The 23330-nt window shown below is 35.0% G+C and overlaps 1 protein-coding gene across 1 annotated transcript in view; it reads right to left on the bottom strand.

The window, feature by feature from the left end:
- The window catches only part of LOC111064492, a 36853-nt gene extending 15517 nt beyond the window's left edge, over positions 1-21336 (bottom strand). Inside the window, exons 1-9 of the mRNA XM_039436578.1 lie at positions 20602-21336; positions 18947-19280; positions 17855-18209; positions 16042-16239; positions 14075-14291; positions 10858-10983; positions 7741-7986; positions 3044-3100; positions 541-603 (exon numbers count right to left, since the gene is read on the bottom strand). Of these exons, the coding sequence (XP_039292512.1) occupies positions 541-603; positions 3044-3100; positions 7741-7986; positions 10858-10983; positions 14075-14291; positions 16042-16239; positions 17855-18209; positions 18947-19269 (1585 nt within the window). The 5' untranslated portion in view covers positions 19270-19280; positions 20602-21336. The remainder of the gene's footprint in view (positions 1-540; positions 604-3043; positions 3101-7740; positions 7987-10857; positions 10984-14074; positions 14292-16041; positions 16240-17854; positions 18210-18946; positions 19281-20601) is intronic.
- Between the last annotated feature and the right edge of the window lie 1994 nt (positions 21337-23330).

Below are 23330 nucleotides of genomic sequence, written 5' to 3'. Positions count from 1 at the left end.
ATTATAAGGCGATGTTCACATTGGTGCAATACACGACATGCACCGACAGATACATATGCGAATAATATGGTTCACATCGACACAATATTTCATACACGAATGCAATGTTGCATGCGATAAGTAACATACAATATAGAAGCTTCAAATTTTTCAGATTCAGAAATAAATTTTAAAATAAAACCATCCACTTCTACAATTGTTATTATTTTGTCTATTGTATTATTACAAAAATTATTGTATTATGAATTTTTCTGATAAATAAAATCATTATTTCATTTCATTATTTCGACCTCCACATTTATAGCAGAAACCGCGAAGATTCATCGCATGCATTATAAACCTTCCTTAAATTTATCATAACAATATTTTCATATTATATAATTGAATTAAAAATATTATCATACATATTTTTAAGATGAACAATAATTTATTCTAACAAAATTTACTCTGCATTGACATATTGTGCCGTTGTGAACTCCAACTAGTAAGAAAACAATTCATTAATGGAAAACATAGAGAAAAATAATGCATTATTTTCACCTCCAATTTTAATGTCTCCATCGGTTAATGACTCATTCTCTTGACTTTCTTCCTGATTTTCATCTGTAAAAAAGGATTATTATCTATATTAATAATGTTATTATTATTATCATCTGTAAATTAGAAACATCTGTATGAAATAATATTATGCTTTTGTTTTTTGCCCATATCAATATATTTTTGTTAGATATGGAAATATAGATTGAAATAAATTGGAAATTGCATTTGTTTAAATGCTGATTACTGAATAATAATCATTATTAATCAAACGAAAATCCCAATTAAATGCTGTGAATCACCCCAAAGACTTCTGCTACTGCAAATATTGACAACAGGGTAAACAGCTAGATGGAAATTCGATGAGCGCTACTATACAATAGTTATTTGTGCAACTAGTGCGCAAAGTGACAGTTTGCTGCACCGAAAGAAACGTTTGCGCACGAGCCGTAGGCGAGGGCGGAATGGTTTCTTGAGTGCAGCAGAGGAACTTTGCGCACATATTTCACATTAAATTTTTCCTACAGTTACCATGAATATGAAAAGTGGTTGATTATGGGTAAAATGATGGCTGAAATCCATCAAATGTTTGTCTGTATAATTTTGTTATTAATAACAACTTCAATTTATTTTAAACTTGATAATCCAATTGAAAATAATTAATCGATAATTTATTCCAATTAAAAATTAAATTAATCCAATTAATTCGAATAATTTTGAGTAAATCTTAATTTATAAATAATTCTTCAACCAATCAATTTATGAATGAAAAAAATATTATTTGAAATAATGAATAATTAATAATATTCAAAATGTATCATTTAATAAGTTCTCATTTTTATTTATTTGAAAATTATAAAAAATATAGATAGAACGAATTTGCATTCAAAATACACGCAAAAAATGTCATCAGCTGATTGGGTTGGCTGCAAGATAATACGCAAAGTATTAAGAGTACGCAAAGTATTACCATAGAGAAACAATAGCGTAAGTAGATATCCCATGGTATAGCGTATAGGGCGTTTATGTAGCAATTTTTACTGTTATCTCAAGCCGATCACTGTCGATTATTGTCGAATTTTACTGTTTTGATCGGGTAAGAGTGTATGAACGGCACAATATGAGAGACTACCAGCGTCATAAAGTTCTACAGGAAAGAATTACATGGACTATCAGCTTGAGATAACAGTAAAAATTGCGACTTAAGCGCCCTATACCATGGGATATCTACTTATGCTATTTATTTTTATTTATTGACAATGCAAATAACACTAATGTAATAACATTGAAAGATAAAATAATGAGGTAGTCCTTGTGCTATTTTTCTTCCAAATTTATAGATGACAAAGTCCAAGATAAGGTTAGAATTTCACGTGTACAATTTTTATAAAATTTTGGTCCAAAATAAACATTAAAACTATAAATTTTGAATTTAGATGGCTTAAATTGATAAATTAATTAGAAATATTCTAATTATTGTTTCTCTATGGTATTACTTTGCGCACTAGAGCGGAAAAGTGATTCTTTGCGGCCTGTAATCAGTGCAGAAATGGCCACTTTCCAGGGTACCTGTAGGAAAAAATTATTTCCCGGGCTGACAAATAGTTTTTGTATAGTAACGCTCATTTAATTTCCATATTCGGGGTGGTTTACAGCATTAAATTGGGATTGTCGTTTGATAATAATTATTTTTTTATTGCGACATAAGCTTTTAGCTTGAGGGTAATGGAAAGTGTGAAGGTGATTTGATGAGATGATCAACTTTACATGCCTACCGCGGGATTTGAATCCACTATTACATGTATTACTATTATCAAATATAAATTATTCATGATTAACCTTCCGGCAGTCGCGCTGTTATAAAAAGTACAAACGTGTCAGTTTTTTTGCTGCATAAAACTATTGAATGGGGTGGTGTCAGTGAATGAGTCACCTAAGCATTCCAAAACTTTCCCCCCATCACTCCACTGAGTTGCAGTATCAACCGAGCAATGGTTCAGTCTTTAGGTGCCATTTAGTCGCGACTGTGCATAAGATAGGGAAAGACAGTATACGGGGACTGTAAACGAACCAATAACACAGAATTGATGGCTTTGCTTGATTTCTTATTTTCTGATAGCTTATTGGGCTATGAAATGGTAATCATCCAGATGTCCATTGGTAAAATGATCCAAGAAGATGGAAAAAGTAATTATACAGATGTTTTGACAGTAAATAGAGTACATAACACTTGGAAAATTGAATATAAAAAATACAACACGCGACTGCTCGTGTGATTGAGTAGGGCCTGATTATACCGGAAGGTTAAACAGGTAGTGTGCATTGTATTTTCTTCAACTTGATTTTGAAAGCCATCATTTAAATAAATTATCCTGATGAATTCAATGTAACTATAAATTAATTGAGTACCATAAACAGGCATAAAACTACGGTGATATCAGAAATTTCATAAATGGAAAATTTTGAAGTACAACTTAATAATTCAACTACTGCATTTTATATTTACCTCCTATTTCAACAACAATTGGCACATTCTCCACCAACTGACCACCTTCATCTTTTCCTGAAAATTGAAAATGTACATTTTTATATGAATGATATTCTTTATATTTTACTCATACGGTATTTTCATATCTATTACATAATTATATGTATGAATAATATGAAAGATGTCTTAAATTTTACGGCCAAATTATGAGACTTCCCGACCACAGAATCACCAATAGTATTGTGAACTATGTATCATTTTGCATCTATATATATTGCACCTATATAAAAGCGAAATCGCACTCACTGACTGAGTGACTGACTCACTCACTCACTCGCTGAACTAAAAATCTACCGGACCAAAAACGTTCAAATTTGGTAGGTATGTTCAGTTGGCCCTTTAGAGGCGCACTAAGAACGGATTTGAAAAAAATTCCAAAGATACGCCCAAAATCTGCGTTTTTCCAGCGTTTCTTAGCGTTTTCTCAGCTTTATCGAGAACAAATGAACAGAAAATGTTCAAATTTAGTACAAAAGCTCAGCTAGGGTGTAATAACGTTGTGTTAGAAGGAATTTGCAATAACGTCAAAGATACGCCCAAAATTAGCGTTTTTTTTGCTTCTTCTCAGATTTATCGAGAAAAAATGAACATAAATTGTTCAAATTTAGTACAGAAGCTCAGCTGGGGTGTAATTATGTTGTGTTAGAAGGAATTTGAAATAGCGCCAAAGATACGCCCAAAATCTGCGTTTTCCAGCGTTTTCTTGCGCTTTCTCAGATTTATCGAGAACAAATGAACAGAAATTGTTCAAATTTACTACTGAAGCTCAGCTGTGGTGTAATAATGTTGTTTAAGAAGGAATTTGAAATAACCCTAAAGATACACCCAAAATTAGCGTTTTATCAGTTATTTCATCAAGTAATAGACCGAAAATTTTCAAATTTGGTACAAAGGTTAAGCTAGGGCCTGAAAATTTTGTGATGAGGTGACTTTAATATTTCATCGAAGATACGCCCAAAATCAGCGTTTTTCTCGGTACTTTGACTTTATGATGGAATGAAGCATGCTCAAATGAAAAATGCAGGCGAGCAAAGCGAGCCCGCTGATCTCATTTTTGGACGATTTAGTCGGGGGTCCAGACGCTAATTATATGATTGAGTTCGAATAGATATAATATTATACTCGAAATGGTCTAGTACAGTAATAAACATTTCAGAGAAATATGACCGTTGAAATAATAATAACTAGCAGCAAGAAGTAACTACCAAGATGAACATGCATTCCTCCATATAAAGTGAAGGTTTCCTCAGTATGTGAGTAAGTAAGTAAGACATACCATAGAAAAAGGATAGCTTATGTAGACGTCCCACGGTATAGGTTGTTTATGTCATATTTGAAGCCGATTTTTTTTCTCAACTCAAGCCGGATTACTGTCGACTGTCTATTATTACTGTTCTGGCCGGGTGAGAGTGTAAGAACGGCACAATATGAGAGACTACAAGCATCACATAGCTTCAAGCTCTATAGTGAGGTCCACGTTATAATGACATTATTTGATCAACTTTGGTTTTGCTATCCTAGTCTATCATTTGATAAAGCCGGTGGTACTATCCTTTTCTAGGTCCACAACGATGCCAATTATTTTTTTGACAGTGTAGAAATATAATTAATTAATGCAGAGAAACGGCATCACTATTCTTTTATCTTTATCCACTGCCATTATAACGTGATCTAGTGGATAGAGTGCTTGCTTAGCAGCATAGAGATCCCGGGTTCGAACCCTCTCACAACCAAAAGTTTTTTAACCAGATCACTCCCGTGTTATCGGATGGGCACGTTAAACTGTCGGTCCCGGCTGAAGTATGACAGCCGTAAGGCCCATTGACGGCTCAAATTATATATTCAGGCGGTGGGACATTCCCGCAAGGGGCTCCCCACCAACAAAAGCCATACGAATTTACTTTTATAACGTGGACCTCACTATAGTACTATCAGCTTGATTTAACATTGAAAATAGGAACATAAACGCCCTATACCATGAGATATCTTCTTATGCTGCAATCTTTTCTCTATGGTTAAATCAAGTGAGCAAGTAGAAAGTAGATTCCTAAGGGCCGGTTTCTGAGCATGAGATTTATCTAAGTTCTAGGCTTTGAACAGCTGGAGTCAGAAAATTGACTTTCCGAAACAGGGCGAAGTCGCAGTCCACGTTTAAATTAAATTTCAAAAAACTAGAAAATTGAACACAAAATAAAAAACTGGTTTGGTACACTCACACAACTTTCCTTGCTCATTGAACTGCAAGCCTCATTCTTAAACAAGAATAATTTGAGGCAATAACGCCATAATGACAATTGGCGGCTGCATACTTAAACTATGATTATACTATTGTATAATATGTTGTTTTCAGAGTACATTTTTCTTTGTGTAAATATTGTAAAATTTGATGATTTTTCAAAAGTCATCTAAACAGCTGCTCTACAGATAGAATAACTTATCTCGACTATGTGTTCTTTTGAATAAACTACTACCATAGAGAAACGATAGCATAAGTAGATATCCCACGGTATAGGGCGTTTATGTCGCAATTTTTACTGTTATCCCAAGCCGATAGTTCATGTAGTTCTTTCCCATGCAGCTGTGTGACGCTGGTAGTTTCTCAAATTGTGCCGTTCATACACTCTCACCCCAACAAAACAGTAAAAATTGACAATAGTCGACAGTAAAAGTTGCGACATAAATTCCCTATACCATGGGATATCTACTTGCGCTATTGTTTCACTATGCTACTACCTACCTACCTCATGCACGAGAATGAGGTTACAAAGACCATTTCTCAAGGATGGGGTGGACCCCCTATTAGTTTCCCAGAAAGGAGACTCATGCCAGTTGATAGAGCGGATAAATAACTATACAGAGTATGAATTTGAAAAAATAGGTCGTCTTTTTAAGAAAATCGTGATAAAAATTCAACAAAATCCATATTTCTCAAGAATATTAGAGAGCTTCTGCAATTTTCCCAGAAATGAGACTCATGTCAATTGATAGGGCTCATGAATAGGGTATCCAGCGTACAAATTTGAAGAAAATCGTTAGAGCCGTTTTCGAGAAAACCTTGAAAACATGCTTTTTAGCCATTATCCGCCATTTTGAATTTAATTTTATTAAATTTCTTATTGTTGGATCCTCATGGTATAAGGACCTTAAGTTTAAAATGTCAAGTCAATCGGTTAATTAGGAATGGAGTTATCGTGTTTACAGACACACACACACACACAGACCAACACCCAAAAATCATGTTTTGGGACTCAGGGGACCTTGAAACGTATAGAAAACTTAAAATGGGTACCTTAATTTTTTTGGAAAGCAATACTTTCCTTACCTATGGTAATGGAGCAAGGAAAGTAATAATAAAGAGCAAATAGTGAAAAGATTCAGCTATTTTGAATTATTTAGGAATGTTTCATTTCGTCAAGTAAAAACGTTTCCAATTATAGAAATGAGAAGAAAAAAAGATTATCATAAAAACTCAGTGTATGCCCCGCCCCGTTTCGGAATAGTTATTTGTGCAACTAGTGCGCAAAGTGATAGTTTGCTGCACCGAAAGAAACGTTTACGCCCGAGCCGTAGGCGAGGGCGGAATGGTTTCTTGAGTGCAGCAGAGGAACTTTGCGCACATATTTCACATTTAATTTTTCCTACAGTTACCATTGAATATGAAAAGTGAGTAATTAAGGATAAAATGATGGCTGAAATCCATCAAATGTTTGTGTGTGTGATGCTGTTATTAATAACAACCTTAATTCATTTAAAAATTAATAATCCAATTGAAGTTGAAAATTATCAGCCAAAGTTCTCATTTTTATTCATTCAAGAATCAGAAAAAATACAGATAAAACAAAAAATTCGCATTCAAAATACACGCCAACAGCTGGTTGGGATGACTGCAGAATGGCTGAACCGACAAGCACGCGACCTAGCGGGAAGAATCGTACCTAACTTCGTTTCATCCAACTAAAAACATTATTCAGATATTTAGACATGGTTAACTTACTAAATTACTGAAAAATAATATAAGTAAACTAAAAAATATTTATAAAATAACATAGACAACAGAAAATTTTTTATTGTAGTATATTCTAATGTTATTTTATTAATTTTATTGACATGGATTTCGAACGGTAATTATTTAACCTGAAAATTCGAATTTCATAATGTGTGTTTGCTACATTTCTCATTGCTTATAGTTGAAATAATTATTACTTTCAATAGAAAATAAACATTATTTATTATTAAATGATGAGAAGTTATTATTTAATTATGATTTAGATAAACATTATTCTTATTTTGGATTTCTAGATTGGGATCTTATCATAAATGTAGGGTAGCCATTGAAATGATTCTTATCTAAATCTAACCACAGTCATTGTTACCAACATAATTTTTGTTTTCGTGCACTAATCCTCCATGTAACCCACCAACTATTTTGTGTTGCCATGTTGCAAATCTGGAGTGCAGGAAAAATTTTTCCCGCACTAGAGCGGAAAAGTGATTCTTTGCGTTCTGTAATCAGTGCAGGAATGGCCACTTCTCAAGGTAACTATAGGAAAAGCCAATTTTCTGACTCCAGAGGTTTACAGTCTAGAACTTGGCAAAATTCCGAGCTCGGAAACCGGCCCTCAGAGTGCATAAGAACAACAGAATCAATACAATACCTATATCAAGTGTATCGATGACATCTTCATCTCGGAACAGTTCTATATCAACAATACTATCAAAGCAGTGAGAAACTTTTTGAAGAAACCCCAGGACGGTTGTCCTTTCATCATCAAGCAGATGCAAAGCCTGTTGGATTCTGGGATACTGCAAGATGTTTGTCACCGATTTTGAGCTGCTATCACTTCTTTGCAGCATGGATTTGTATTTCTCGTATTTGAGGTTCTCAGTCATTTTTAGTGATTCTGAAAGAAATAAACGAACTATGTTGTATTGAATGTATAAAAACTAGTCTATAAATAGTGAGGTCCACGTTATAACAAGAATTGGTGTTGCTATCCTTGTATATCATTCGACAAAGCAGATAGCGCCAACATTTTCTAGCTCCGCAACGTTGCCAGATCGGGTTCTAACAATTTAAAAATGTAATCAATCAATCAATAAATCAAGAATATTCTTTATTCCAGAACACGATAAGTAGAAAAATAATAGACTAGTAGTTCTGTGAACAGTAGACCTCACGTAGTGTTCTCATCCACAAGTACCTGATTGAAACTATAGACCTTATGGAAATACAGCAATAGACTGGCTTCTCCACACATCTGTGTAATCACTTGTCAGCTGATTTATGATGAATAATTCTATAGTCTGATTTTTACTCTAATATTGGCATATGAAGGAGGCTCCTTTTTCCTTTTATATTATCCTTGAAATGCAAAACTTCTAAAAAACCTTGTATATACGTCGACGCGCAATTAAAAAGGAACATACCTGTCAAATTTCATGAAAATCTATTACCGCGTTTCGCCGTAAATGAGCAACATATAAACATTAAGAGAAATGCCAAACCGTCAACTTGAATCTTAGACCTCACTTCGCTCGGTCAATAATATAAAATACAAATAGTTAAGTACATAAATTAGGGTTTCATATTATAGACTAGCTGACCCGGCGAACTTGGTACCGCCAAATAGTTAATGCATCTCATGACAAACTTTAGCTGGATGCACACCTGAGGCACGATGCGGCATTTTGCATCCAGGTGCTTCTTGCTTATTGGTTTGAATGGAAGAACTCACACGCACTGAATCGGGCATGGCGTGGAATGGTGTGATAAGGCAATCTCCATAGGATCAACTTATACGTGTTACACTTTGTATCACCAAGCCGCGTCTTCTCAGGTGTGCTTAGCCTTAGCTTATCTGATGCACTATATTTTTATGAAAATTATCCAATTATCTCCTTGCTGCTGATTTTTCCGTGAATATTCTAAATTTACAACATTTCGAGTTCCACGACACAAGTTTGGACGTCGTTCGAACCGCGGCATTATTATTAGAATTTAGATTTTTTGTGTCAGTAGAAAGAAAATTGAAAAACAGATCCACCGACGGCTGTTGGATGACGCAATGATTATAACATCTGATTTTTATTCCTGTGTGTGGCCAGCTCACAAATCTTCTCCCATAAGGATTACATGCAAACTTTGAAGGACCGTAGGAAAGAGTCCTGAAGTCGGATGATAAAATTTGATAGGCCATAAACCTGGTCCTGAACATAACGAACAAAACTAAAAAAAATCATCAAATTCGGTGCACACATAAGAAAGTTATTGAATGTCAAAATTTGAGGCTCGATTTTTATTTATATGGAAGATTACGGAATGAGCCTACATGGACACTGTAGCCTATGCGTAGACTCGAGTTGGGATTTCAACTAGGTAGTGAATCTTTATAAAGGGGAAGGAGAAAAAGAGCCAAAATGAATTTAATTTATGAGGGAAGTTTCATTCAAATGATTGACATAGTTTTTAATTGTAGAAAGTCATTCTGTATTTTAAAGTCAGTCTGTATCGTATAGAGTCAGTAGAAGTTAATTTTGTGTTAATATGTTAATATTGCAGTCAGGTGAGTCCGCCGCACGCCAAGACCAGAGCCACAGCCTCCTCCTCAATCGATAATCTTCAATCTCAATCATTAAAATTCATTATATAGTTGAAATAGTATCTTAAGTTACAAGGACGGGAAGGGCTGTTTTGCAGGCGAGAATGATGTTTCTAGTTGAGGCGTTGGCCGGGACTAGAATTTCATTCGAGCTTTGCAAAAGACATTCACGTCCAAGTAACTTACACTATTTTTCGTCATAATAATCTAGAAAAGAATCATTGAGAAACAGAAAACATACCTGCTTGTGCTGACATTACTGAATGCACTCTATAAACATAACCTAGTTTACAAGTTTCGAATCAGGAATTTCTTGATTGTAGTTGACAAAACATCCACCTGGAGCGCTAAAAGGCGGCAGTTTTGCTGTTCCAAATTCGGAACTAGGAAACATACTCGACTGTAAAGAAAACATATGATTTTATTACAGTATAGAATGCTGTAATAAGAATCATATGTTTATTTGTTCTACAATCAGCTGTTTACCGGCTTGATTTCATTGATGTAAAACAGCTGAAATTGAATGAATATGACAAAAAATATATTTCATTATAGAATTTAATACAATTGATTATTTTAGACAAGAATGAAAATTTAATATTAGATACATCAGCTGTCCTCTATAGAAGGCAGTGAAAGGCAGAGAATCAGCAATGCTGTTCACCTATCTTTCTCCACTGCCATGGACCACACCATATAGCTCTATTCAATAATATTGGGGGATCTTTCTCCACTCTTATGGCCAAGCCAAGCCACACGAAGCGTTTTCTCAGTGGTCACTACAGGACAGTAAGCTCTCTGATTGGCTGGGCAAGTGAGCTTCCTGTCCAGTCAATCGGAGAGCTTCCTGTATTACTGTGACTTGGCCCTTCCATGCCGACTGAGAAAACACCTTGTGTGACTTGACCCTGAGTGCGAGACCATATGCGTATATAGAGTCGGCAGGACAGGTAGATTTCCGATTGGCTGATTGAGTTGGCGCCTGAAAAAAATGCCTAATATAGTCTGGCCCTAATGCTGAAACCTCACTGCTGAGATGAATGGTGGGTAGATGATAAGTTATTATTTAATTGTTATTGAAGGAAAATCCAAATTGAATGCTGTTATTATTTAGTGATGTAAAATGAAATTACACTAATATGAATAGTATACGAATAGTATGTAGGTACAAACCAGTAAATCTCCAAACATTGGGATGGGCACCGTTCATTAGGTGACTTAAAGAATTATGAAAAGAGCACTGATGATTAATGGTCCTATGCTCCTGTCTGTATACAGATAATCTCTCAGATCCAACACCTGTTGAAAGAGAAATCATTGAATACATTAGAGTGAATGAAGGGTGGGTAGAACCCATTTCTGGCGTTCGAAGTAATACATTTTCCATAAATGAAAATCGAATACTTATATATGTGTAAATACTACTCGTACATAAAAATTAGGAATCAAAGTACTCTTTTTAACTTCAACAAAGTACACTTCTCAATTTGTGTGTAAATACAAGTAGCCTTTAACATTAAAGTGAACATTATACACAATTAATTTCCACTGAACCAGTTTCAATGTTTGTAACTACTCGAAAAGAAACATGTAACTGGCATCTTGACATAGCTGATAGCATGACTGTAGTTGGGAATAATGAAACTTTTTCTAGTTGACCGAACGTAGTGAGGTCTATGTTTCAACTCGGATTTTCTTTTTTCTTTTGTCTGTCTGTCTGTATGTAACGCGATTACGGTCAAACGCGTTGAGATTTGGCAGGAATATTCCTTTTTCAACTGCACGTCAATGTATACACAAGGTTTTTTGAAATTTTGTATCTTAAGGATAATTGAAAATAAAAGGAATTCCTCCATACTCTGATATCACACTATATATATATATATATATATATATATATATATAATATATATATATATATATATAATCTACTTTGAATTATTCATTGCAGGCATTACACAGATGTCTGGCCGTGTCTATTTCTATAAGGTAGGGTTTCAATATTTTTATGATGCGTGCCCATCAGTATCAATATTTTCACATTTGAAACACAAATGCAATAGGTGATTGAAAATAAAATAAAAAATGATTAAATAAACTAAATGATGCTGAAGAAATTATAATATTCTTGATTGAAAAAAAATAGTTGAGAAATATTTTTATCAGATGGAAAGATTATCACGGAACTGGATAAATAATCATATGGGATTAAAATTCAAACGTGAACTGAGTTTATTAACATGAATGATTTTTTGATCTTGGAGAAAACAAATAACAGTTTTCAAGAGTAAATTATGATTCAACTGAATCAACTAGAACAGGTGATATCAGATACTTGTGGATGAGAAAACTGCGTGAGGTCTACTGTTTACAGAGACCTAGTATGGAAGTTGTATCTCAACAAACACCATAATGAATCACCTTCAATTCAATCACCGTGATAATCAATAGGGGGTCAGAAGTTGGCTGGGAAATCAACTTATACAATCTCTTGTGGCAAAAGTTTCCATTTTCTAAATAATAAAACAAAAAAATATGACATCTTCTTCTTGGAAGCGTCAGCATTTAAACTCATGTCAAATGAGTAATTTTTAAAACAAATTCATTCAAAGTAGAATAATTTTATATTCAAAACTAGGCACTCATCAGCCTCTATGCTTTCTTCTACATGGCAGCACTATTAACGTTCCAACTTTTGATCCCCTATATTCAAGACTTTTCTACTGAGGGACATTTTTACTCCTATCTTATACAATAGGAGTATTGGAGATTAGTATAGGAGTATACAATAGGAGATTCACTTATAATAGGAGACTGCTGGTGGTAGATGCGGAAAAGGAAGCCAAATTTCTGGGATTTACTCTGGACAACTGTTTGAGTTGGTCCAGGCACATTGATAAAACCGCTGGAAAGCTTAATAGAGGAATATTTATATTAAGAAAGTTAAGGACTTGTGTCAGTGTTGATGTTCTAAAGGTAGTTTACTTTGCTCACATTCAGTCACACCTGTCTTATGGTGCTGTACTGTGGGGGTCAAAGGCATATAGCTCAAAACTATTTCGTATCCAAAGAAAGGCAATCAGGCTTATTTGTGGTCTGCCAAAACACGCTCAATGCAAAGAGAGCTTCAAAGAATTAGAAATACTGACATTTCCCTCTATTTTTGTTCTTCAGTGTCTGACCTATGTGAGGGAGAATTTGAATGGTTTTGTTGAGCAGGGAGTATCCCATGAGCATCAGACTAGAGGCAGGAATAATTTGATCACCAGCCGCTACGAGTATTCTAGCACGCAAAAAACATTTCTATTCATTGGTGTGAAGCTTTTTAATATGCTCTCTGAACAATTTAGAGGTTTGCCAAATCTAGTTTTCAAGCAGAGGCTGAAGATATTCCTAATCAGTAACCCCATTTACACTTTCCAGAAGTTCTATGAACTGGCTAGGACTTTGTAAAATTATTAATATTATGTTGAGGTACCTACATTAAGTAAATACTGTATCAGCTACTGCTACTTTTCATTTCTGTTTGTTCGTTTTTATTTGTGTGACTGCATTATATTATCTTATATTTGAATATATATATATATTTTTTAATATCTTTCTTTGTTTGGACATGATATTAATATATCATGATATTGTAGTTCTTTTAGAATAGTATATTTCCAATTATTGTATTGTATGTGTGACATTTGCTGTACATTGTGACGGAGGTAATGCTTCTGAAGACCTCAGAAGCGGTTACATTAAAACTTATTCTATTCTATTCTATCCACACGAACTCCAGGGTTGTGCGTGGGGGTAATGGGAGGGGTGACTATTTTTTGCTGAGGGTGATGCCCACATGAGGATTGTGCGTGAGAAATGAGGCGAATGATGATGAGAGATTATTGAAAGCGAAATAGAATCATCTCATTGCCTCTGAAACAGAGGATATTTTTAATATTCTTTCCGAAGAATGGACATTGATATGTCCAAAGCTCCGCCAATTTATGTAGATGCATAACAATATAATCATCTATAGTTATTATATTACAAATTGCTTTTTCATATCATATACAGTTCAATAATTATTTTCTTAGTCTATATTATTTAAATTCATCTATAATTTTGCTGTATTATAAGCTATTGTATATACGTGTATAAGCCAGTATATATTGTAATTTACATAAATAAAGTAATCAATCAAACAGAGAAAATCTTGATGGGTCAATGAATTGCACTAAGGTTCTTTGTTCAAACATTTGTCAATATATAATATTATGGGTAGCCGTCTAGTTGTCACCCCGACTACTTGACACCTGCTGGACCAAAGGTGCCAACTAGTAATGACCGTAAACGACTACTTGTACCCCCGTATTATTATTGATCCAAATTATGTGAAATCCCTTACCTTTAATCCAAGTACGATCCACATACTGTAGGAATCTCTCCATCCTGTCGTAGACTCCTTTCTCTAGCGCAAATTCCGTGATAACATCATAGCCATTAGCAATGTTCTTGCTTGGAAGGAGGGGCAAGGCCATAACCATCTTCAGAATCATTTTAACCATTGGGCTCTCTCTCAGAAAATGGAAGAGTCCAAGCTCCGCCGCTTTTCTTCTCATATCCTGAATTGAAAAAAAATATTATTCCAATATCATTATCTTTACCAATATAATCATAATTATCTTTGCCTACTATTTAGTTTCTAATTTATCTAAAAGCAGGCTGACTATACTCCGTACAAAATTACTTTTGACTTGGGAGGGACATGCGCAGTAGAGAAGGCATACGTCTTTCATCCCCTACACTCAGACGAATAGTCTTGTAGGGGTATTCCATTAAACATGCTCTGTATTACAATGTAATCTGTATTTTGTATGGAATAAAGAATATTTGAATTTGATACAGTGATAGGGATACAAAGGCGGCGATGTTACCTTTCTGAACCGGAGCGTTCTCTAATTTCTAGTGAGTATTCAAGCACTCATAAGACTTACGAAGTTTCCTCTCTAAAAGCATTGAGACGACTGATTCTAATCGACAAATTGGCAACTGCGCTTCTACCTATGACTCTATCCATCACTGTAATTGGCTGATCTCCTTCCATTCCTCTGCGTCACAAATTCCTCCGAGTCAGAAGTAATTTTGTACGGAGTATAGCGGATGTAATTGATACCACTCCATTATTGGGTAGCATGATCGAATTCGAATTCACCATACTTTCGCCAACTCTCTTGAGATTTGAAATGAAATTATTTTCAATGTTGTTTCTAGGCAGTGTTCTGGGACCAGTTCTTTACCTATTCTATACCAGCGATATTCCCAGCCTTGATGAGAATACTACAGCAACATTTGCAGACGACACAGCCATATTATCAGTAGACAGTAATATTCATATTGCAACAGAGAAACTACAGAGATCTATCAACAAAATTCAAGATTGGACTAGAAAGTGGAGAATGAAATTGAATGAAACAAAGTCGATTCACATCAATTTTACCAATAAGAAGGACCTGCCCATACCAATAACTATCAACAACCAAGTTGTACCATATGCTAATGATGCCAAGTATCTAGGTATGACCTTGGACGCAAAGCTTCGCTGGAAGGCCCATGTCAAGAAGAAGAGAGAAGAGCTTGGAATCAAATATAAGAAGCTGTATTGGCTGATCGGAAGAAACTCCATCCTTTCAATCCGAAACAAAGTACTTCTGTACAAACAGATATTAAAGCCAGTATGGACGTATGGTATACAACTTTGGGGGTGTACCAAAGACAACAACATCAATGTCATACAACGTTTTCAAAACAAAGTGCTAAGGAACATTGTGGATGCTCCTTGGTATGTCAGGAACAGCGATCTTCATAGAGACCTGCACGTCGACCTGGTATCCACCGAGATCCAGAGGCATGCGGAGAGGCACGAGGGGCGACTGCACCAACATGACAACGTCGAGGCGATCCAGCTGCTAGACAATGGAGGGTTGGTGCGGAGGCTCAAAAGGAGGAAACCGTTTCAACTAGTGTAGTGCTTGTTCAAGTAGTGTCCAGTGAAAGAGCAGTGCAGTGATTGAGTGAATCTAGCTTCTATAGCGCAGTCAATAAGTGTACATATTAATTAAACAATAGCAGTAAGAGTTCCTAATGAGAAATTCACTGTTCAATTTTTCAAGTAGTAATTTAGGATGGAAAAAATTAGCTCATTAGTCTTTAGACTAGATGGCTATAGTATTGACCAATAGAAAAAAAATGTTTCTATTTAATACGTTGAGAATATGAGAGGAAGTTTTTAGTTTGCCTGTAATCTCACATCATAATAGAAATTTTTGTAAAAGTTTTAAAGCGCAAATGTGGCATTAGTGTGCTGAAACTTACCATTGCAGCGTGAAACCAACTGCCTACTATTTCTTTGCCAGGAAACTCTTTTGATAGGCAGTCTTGGAGAGTACTTTTGAAGTCAGTGATAAACACTGATGGATTCAATGACGGCACTCTCTTTTTCATGAATCTAAAGACATCGGTATAAGCTGCTTCATTGGTTTTCTCCATGAGTATGAAGAAAACCGGAAAAGCCTGAAAAGTGAAAAAACATGGAATATAACTTTTATTAAACCATATGAAGTTTTCAATACATATTCATATAAGTATTATCTTTTCGTAAGGGCTACTCTTATTTAGTTTGAAATAAAAATCTAAGAGCAAAAAATAAAAGTTTTCAAATGGTACTAAGATTTTAGAAGTAGGTACATATGCACCATCTGAGTTTAATGCTAAACTACGATTACATGTAAATATGGTTGCATTTATTACATGGTATTTAGATGAAATATACCGACTTCTTCTATATACCGTGCATTTATTATGTGTTTCATTCCGAGTTTAAACGAACAGCTGATTTATCTCCGTTCAAACTGAGATGGTCCATATTATGGGCCTTAGAAAAGCTGATGTTGCATCAAAAAAAATCTGGTGTGGCGCACTCACACTACTTTCCTTGCCGTTATGAAAATTGATCCCCTGACGCTAGTGTTCACGCGCATCTCAAGTCTACTATTCAAAGATCTGAGCCAGCTGGTGACAGGACAATAACGCTGGATACACACGAGATCTGCTATCTCTTCATAGTGAATGATTTAATAGAATCAACAGTTGCCAACAGTTTGCAATTGAATAATCACATTTTTCAAATTTCGAGCTTATTTTCAATTTCAGGTGAAAATGTTACTGAACATTAATTGTAGAGATTTTTATGCTCAATCTTTTCCACTTAAATTTTTTTGTTTAATTTGTATATGAAGCCTGATAATTGGGAAACTAAAATCAAACTTTTCATAGATGGGGCGGAGCTCCTGAAATTTTTACAGATATGGGACTTGTGGCAGTTAATAGAGCTTTTAAATAACTATTCTAGGTATAAATTTGATCAAAATCGTTGGAGCCGTTTTCGAGAGAATCGCGAAAACCCCTGTTTTTGACAACATTTTCGCCATTTTAGCCGCCATCTTAACTTTCATTCGATCGAAATTGTTCGTGTCGGATCCTTATAGTGAAAGGACCTTAAGTTCCAAATTTCAAGTCATCCCGTTAATTTGGAGATGAGATATCGTGTACACATACATTCATACACATACACACACACACACATACAGACCAATACCCAAAAACCACTTTTTGGACTCAGGGGACCTTGAAACGTATAGAAATTTAGAAACCTTAATTTTTTTCGGAAAGCAATACTTTCCTTACCTATGGTAATAGGGCAAGGAAAGTAATAATGCCAAATCAAGATCCTTCCTACATCATACCATAAGTCACTCACTCTGCTTGCTAATTTAGATAAGCCGATTACGATAGCTCTATTCTCTCTGATTCTATTTTAAGTTATGATATTTAGTCATTTTAGCTTGCCAATTTAGATATACGATTCGATTAGATGAGTAGATTATGATAGTAGTTCTATTCTCATTGATTCTAGAGTTTTGAGATTTAGTAATTCTTTCTTGTCAAATTAGATATAGGCCTACGACTCGATTAGATAACGATAGTTCTATTCTTTCTGAATCTATTCGACTCCATTTTGAGATTTAGTTATTCCTGGAGGTATTTCGGACATTATACATGGTGAATGTGGAAAGGTTGACAAAAATACTGTCAAAATAATTTTAATTTGGATAATTTGAATACTTACACTGGACAGGTGCATAGTCATTATTGTCAACATATGGAAGGACAGTGACTTCATAGGACGCACATTGAATGTGCCATCCAAATGGAGTTCCTCAACTCCTGGTAGTAGCTCCATGAATTCTGGCGATCCGAATATCACCGAAACTCCACCCTCGTCACTCTCAACCATGGACAGGTAGAAGTCACTGTCCCTCACAGTTTTCAGGTATTTCAGCGACTTTAGAAGAGCCACACCATACTCATGGAGCGTAGTCGGTGGTTTGGACTGTTGTGAGTTTCTAGCCCTTTTCATGGAACATGTCAGACTCTTGAAAGATATGCGGCCTTCTAGTTCAGTCATCACCTGAGCATCAATTCTGTAAGATAAAGTTTAGGTGTTGGGATAAATTAGGTAGGCATTAGGTTAGGTTGAATAGGCGTAAGATTAGGCGTAATAGGTGTAAGATTAGGTTAGGTAGGCGTGTGGTTAGGTTAGGTAGGCATTGAAGCACAGCAGGAAGCACAATATTCTAATCAATCATGAAAAAAATCTGTTGAAAAGCCCAGAAAGATTTTAGACATTTATAGGCAAGTGAGACAAAATGTACACCAGGGAATGCCATGGGTATCAGTCAACAACCTGCCTGTGCGTGATGGAGCGAGGGTCGGCTTAATCTTTCAGGGCTCATGACAGTTTGGACACACTATGAGATTTTGTGTTCAAACTGAATTGATGGATGAATGAATAATTCTTCAGCTATGACGATATTGATGATTATTTTAAAGAGGAACTTTTTGTATTCCAACGATTCCAACAGATGAAATTTAGAGAAAAATATATACTATGAGAGAGGTCATACTGTTTCCCACATTCATTGTTAATGCTACAATGTAATAATAATGATATCATATGAAGTGGCTCTCTTCAGGTCTGGTGTCAGAGTTTTCAGGTCACTTCAGATAAATTCCAGGGCTTCTGATATGTCCTAACAACTGTCTTTAGGAAGCCGGACCCGACAATTATATAAGACATGAGATGCATATAATATAATATATACATCTAGGATGACGAGGTTCAACTCTACAATATATTGTATAAAATGATTATTCTGACCTGGCTGTCTCCTCGTTCCAAATTGTCAGGAATGGGGTTTCCTCAGTGGAACATCTATCCATTATCCTTCTTCTCAGATTTTGTAAAGTCAGCTGATTGAAATCGGGGTCGTGGGAATGAGAGACGGTCACTTTGAAATTTTCAAATGTTCTCTCGTCTTTATTCTTTGGCATCGTTGCTCTGCCTTTACACCTTGATATCTTACATTTTAAATACAAATGATTTGCGCCACTGCTTGATGGGATGTAGAAGTAGCCATCATTGATATGGTACCATGTACACTTCGGCTTATCCCCTTCTATCTCCAGAACGCCACCTTCCATGTTGATGGAATCTTGAAAAAAGGAGATAGAAATAGTTTAAAAAATGCTTAAAGTAGAAGTACCTAATCATTCCATATTTTAATTATTCATCATGAATAGCAATAAACCTACATATAGGCTAAATCGACAATTACGCTATTAGACCTAAACAATAAACTTTAAAATATACAAAATTATTAATATTGTATCATCATATTTAAGAATGAATTAGGTAGTATACTGAAAATAGAGAATCTATAGATTTTCATAGCAGTGATCTGAACAGGAGAGATAAAACATACTGTTATTAGTTATTGCTGTACAAACTGAACATATCACAAAATTTTTGCTGACAAGAAACACTATTCCAGGAATGCTAGAATGTATTTCTTGAAATAAAATGAAATATAAAAAAGGGGGTCACATTGACCCCGCGCTAGTAATAACAGGAGAAGAGGTCATATTGACCCGCGAGAGCAATAAAAAATGAGGTCATTATGATCCGGCACAAGCACTAACAGGGAATGGGGTCAAATTGACCCCTCACAAGTAATAATGGAACTACATCCTTGCAAGTAATCAAGGGTTAAATGGTAACATGGTGTAGTGAGGTCCACGTTATGACAGTGGAGAAATATAGATTGTCAATTCTCTGCCTTGCCACTGTCTCCTATAGAGGATATCTGATCCTCTACCTATAGAGTTTCAACTGATATAATTCATTCCTGTTTAAAATAATAAATTGTTTTATTACCTACCTAACCTAACATCAAAGTTACTGAAATCAAACGGTTGGAGATAATATAAAATTTAGGTTAGGGAATTAGGTTTTTGCTTGTAAACGTTGAAATATGGAAGGTTAAGTCATTTTGTACCATAAATACGTTAATTGTTATAGAATAAAACATGATGACTTAGTTTACCTAACTGATTAAAATTTGTTTGGAAAAATTATTCGGTATTCGTTAGCCTACAGGCTACCTATTATAAAATATACTAGATAGAAACTTGTATAATTTCTTTAATAAGTCATCGAGTTCTGAAGAAAAAAACATTATCAATAAATTAACCGTAAATCATGATATTCATTGCATTGATAATATAGAACATAGACCATCTGGAGAACTGTACAGTGCCCACAAAAATTTATATCATTTGGATTTGCCTAGAGTCATCAGGAACTCACAGTCCTATTATTCTTAGTAGATCTGCCTAAAAGTAGGTTATATGTGACAATATGTCATTATTCACAAAGAAATAGATTTAAATCTAAAACTGCAATATGCATTGGACTTTTTGAAAGCAATAATAATTCAAATTTTGATTAATGTATTTTGTGAAATCTTGACTTACCGAATTTGTCTACTCAAGGTGGTTCTGGTCCTTTTGGTACGCGTGTCTCACTGTAGGAATTTTACTCTCGCTTAGAAGAGTATGCGCTTGCGTTGGTAACGTATTTATAGAGCAGTTCCATTCATAGTGATAACTGTTACTGAGCTGTCACTGGCATGCAGTGAAACTGCAACTGATTCGCCAATGCACGAAAACACAACAACCTCTTTCTATTAAAATCAAAGCTTGTAACATAACCTCTAAATTATTAAACAAACTAACTAATAAGAAATGCATGTTTGAATCACATTCAGAGGATTTGGCTCAAGCGGTCACCCTTCCAAAGGGAGTAGCAGGTGCATGATTCTTAACTTATGTAAGCGATAGCTTATAACTCGACCACTGATTCAAACCGCTCCCTTGATGAATTTCTTATTATCTGAATAGAAGTCAAATATTGTTAGAAGAAGTCAGGTCTACTTTCAGCACACCGTTTCAAAATAGCTGTCCTCAGATTCAACACTTGTTCCTGGTAGAAATGAGGACCATGAGAGTGAGCACTTGAAACTTCACATTTTAAATAAACGCGTGTCTTGTCTCTGCCCGTTGTAGAATAGAAAACCCCATCATTAATATGGTACCACACGCCATTAGACTTTTCATATTTTATCTCGATCATACGTTGCATTTTGGACAAAATTTGCGGCGGAATCACAGTAAACTTTACGATTCTATTTTGTGATCTGCCTACTTGCTGATTTGGGTATTTCTATATCAGTAACCAGTAACTGAAGTGAAGTGATGTTGTGTTGATGCGTGATGGTTGGTTACCTACAGGAGCTTCTCTTTGTCTCAGAAACAGAGTAACGGCCAGCAACAGTCACAGTTATAACATAGTTATTCAAAAGTATTCTTTGAGTATCTATTGTGAGGTCCACGTTATAATGATAGTGTACGATTTGCAATGGTGTTGCTATCCTTATCTTGTTCAACAAATGTGAAAGAGTTAGGGTTTAGTTTTTATTTAGGTTATATTTGATAATATTTTATTAGGATAGGTTAGGTTTTTGCTTTAAAATTGCAATATGCTAGAAGGGGCTAGGGTCTAGGTGGAGTTATGTTTTTTGATGTTTCAAAGGTAAAAGGATAGGTTAGGGGATTAGGATTTTGCTTTGAACCACATGTTTGTGAACATGTTCATGAAATGAACCGCATGTTTGTGAACATGCTCATGAAATGAACCACATGTTTTTGAACATGTTCATGAAATGAACCACATGTTTGTGAACATGTTCATGAAATGAACCACATGTTTATGTTTTGTTCTAAAGATGACAAATAAATCTGAAGTATTAAATGTGAAAGGGTTAGAGATTAGGTTTTATTTAGGTTATATTTAATAATGTGTTATTAGGATAGGTTAGGTTTTTGCTTTGAAATTGCAATATGCTAGAAGATGTTTCAAATGTGAAAGGATAGGTTAGGGGGTTAGGATTTTGCTTTGAAATCTAAATTATTAAATGTGAAGGGGTTAGGGGTTAGTGGTTAGGTTTTTTTTGGGATATTTTTAATAATGTTCCATAAGGTTAGGTTAGGTTTTCGCTTTTAAATTGCAATATGCTAGAAAGGGCTAGGGTCCAGGTAGAATAATGCTTTTTGATATTTCAAAGGTGGAAAGATAGGTTAGGATTTTGCTTTGAAATTGCAATATGCTGGAAGGGATTGGAGGTTTTTAAAATAGTTATGTTTATTGATGTTCTAAATGTAATAGGGGTGGTTGAGGGTTCGGTTTTTGTTTTGAAATGATAATATGCTGACTTAGTTATAGTGTTTTTTAACAACAGTTAAACATAACAACTGTTTTATTTTATTGTTTATATTTTTCAAAAGTACTCTCTCTTTTATAAAATAAAATGATAATATATGATTATTATATTGAATTTAATGATAAATCATCATTGGATAATAATATCTTCATCAAATAGAATGACGATTGGCTCCAGTTACAGTGCTCGGTAACCATCATCACAAAGAACGTTACATTCAAAGATCTGACTGAATGGAACGGGAAAAATCCGTTGCTAACGCATGCGCGATACGGTGCTGTCTGAGACAGAGAGTGGTTTGTGGTTACCTACTATAGAATCGACAAACCATAGCTCCGACACAACATATCATCGAAAAACCAGGAACCACAGTATCGACAAGTAAAAAACTAAAATTTGATGGTCAAGTCAAGACTCAAGGCCCCACAACTCACAAAAATGAAAAATCAGAATTATGATTCACAAAAATCAGAGTGGCTGACGTACTCCCGCTGGATACCATAAATAAAAATAATGTCTTCCATTGTGTTAAACCTTCGACCATTAATATAATAGACACGGCTTCCCAATACTTCCACAATACATTGGGCAGAAGCAAACATAAACAGCCGTATGACGTCACATGAAGGGGCAAAATGGCTGGATATTCTTGTACGGTATAGGCACGCTATCATATTTTTGTATTTTAATCAATTACCAGATGGTGATTTCTTTAAAAATGGTGAGAAGTTGCTGTGCATATAACTGCACGGAGAGTGATAAAAAAGGAAGTGGATTTCTTTTTACAGGTAAGTAATTATCTAAGTTACATTCTTTTCAAATTAGGCTCAAGTTATCATTCAATAAGTCAATGTTAATGAAGAATGCAAACGTGAATTTGCTTGTTGTCCTTGTATAAAAAGGTATTTCAATGCCTGCAGCCGA

This window comes from Nilaparvata lugens, chromosome 10, assembly GCF_014356525.2.
Source record: "Nilaparvata lugens isolate BPH chromosome 10, ASM1435652v1, whole genome shotgun sequence".
Classification (NCBI taxonomy): Eukaryota; Metazoa; Arthropoda; class Insecta; order Hemiptera; family Delphacidae; genus Nilaparvata; species Nilaparvata lugens.
This window is presented reverse-complemented; position numbering and strand designations above follow the sequence as displayed.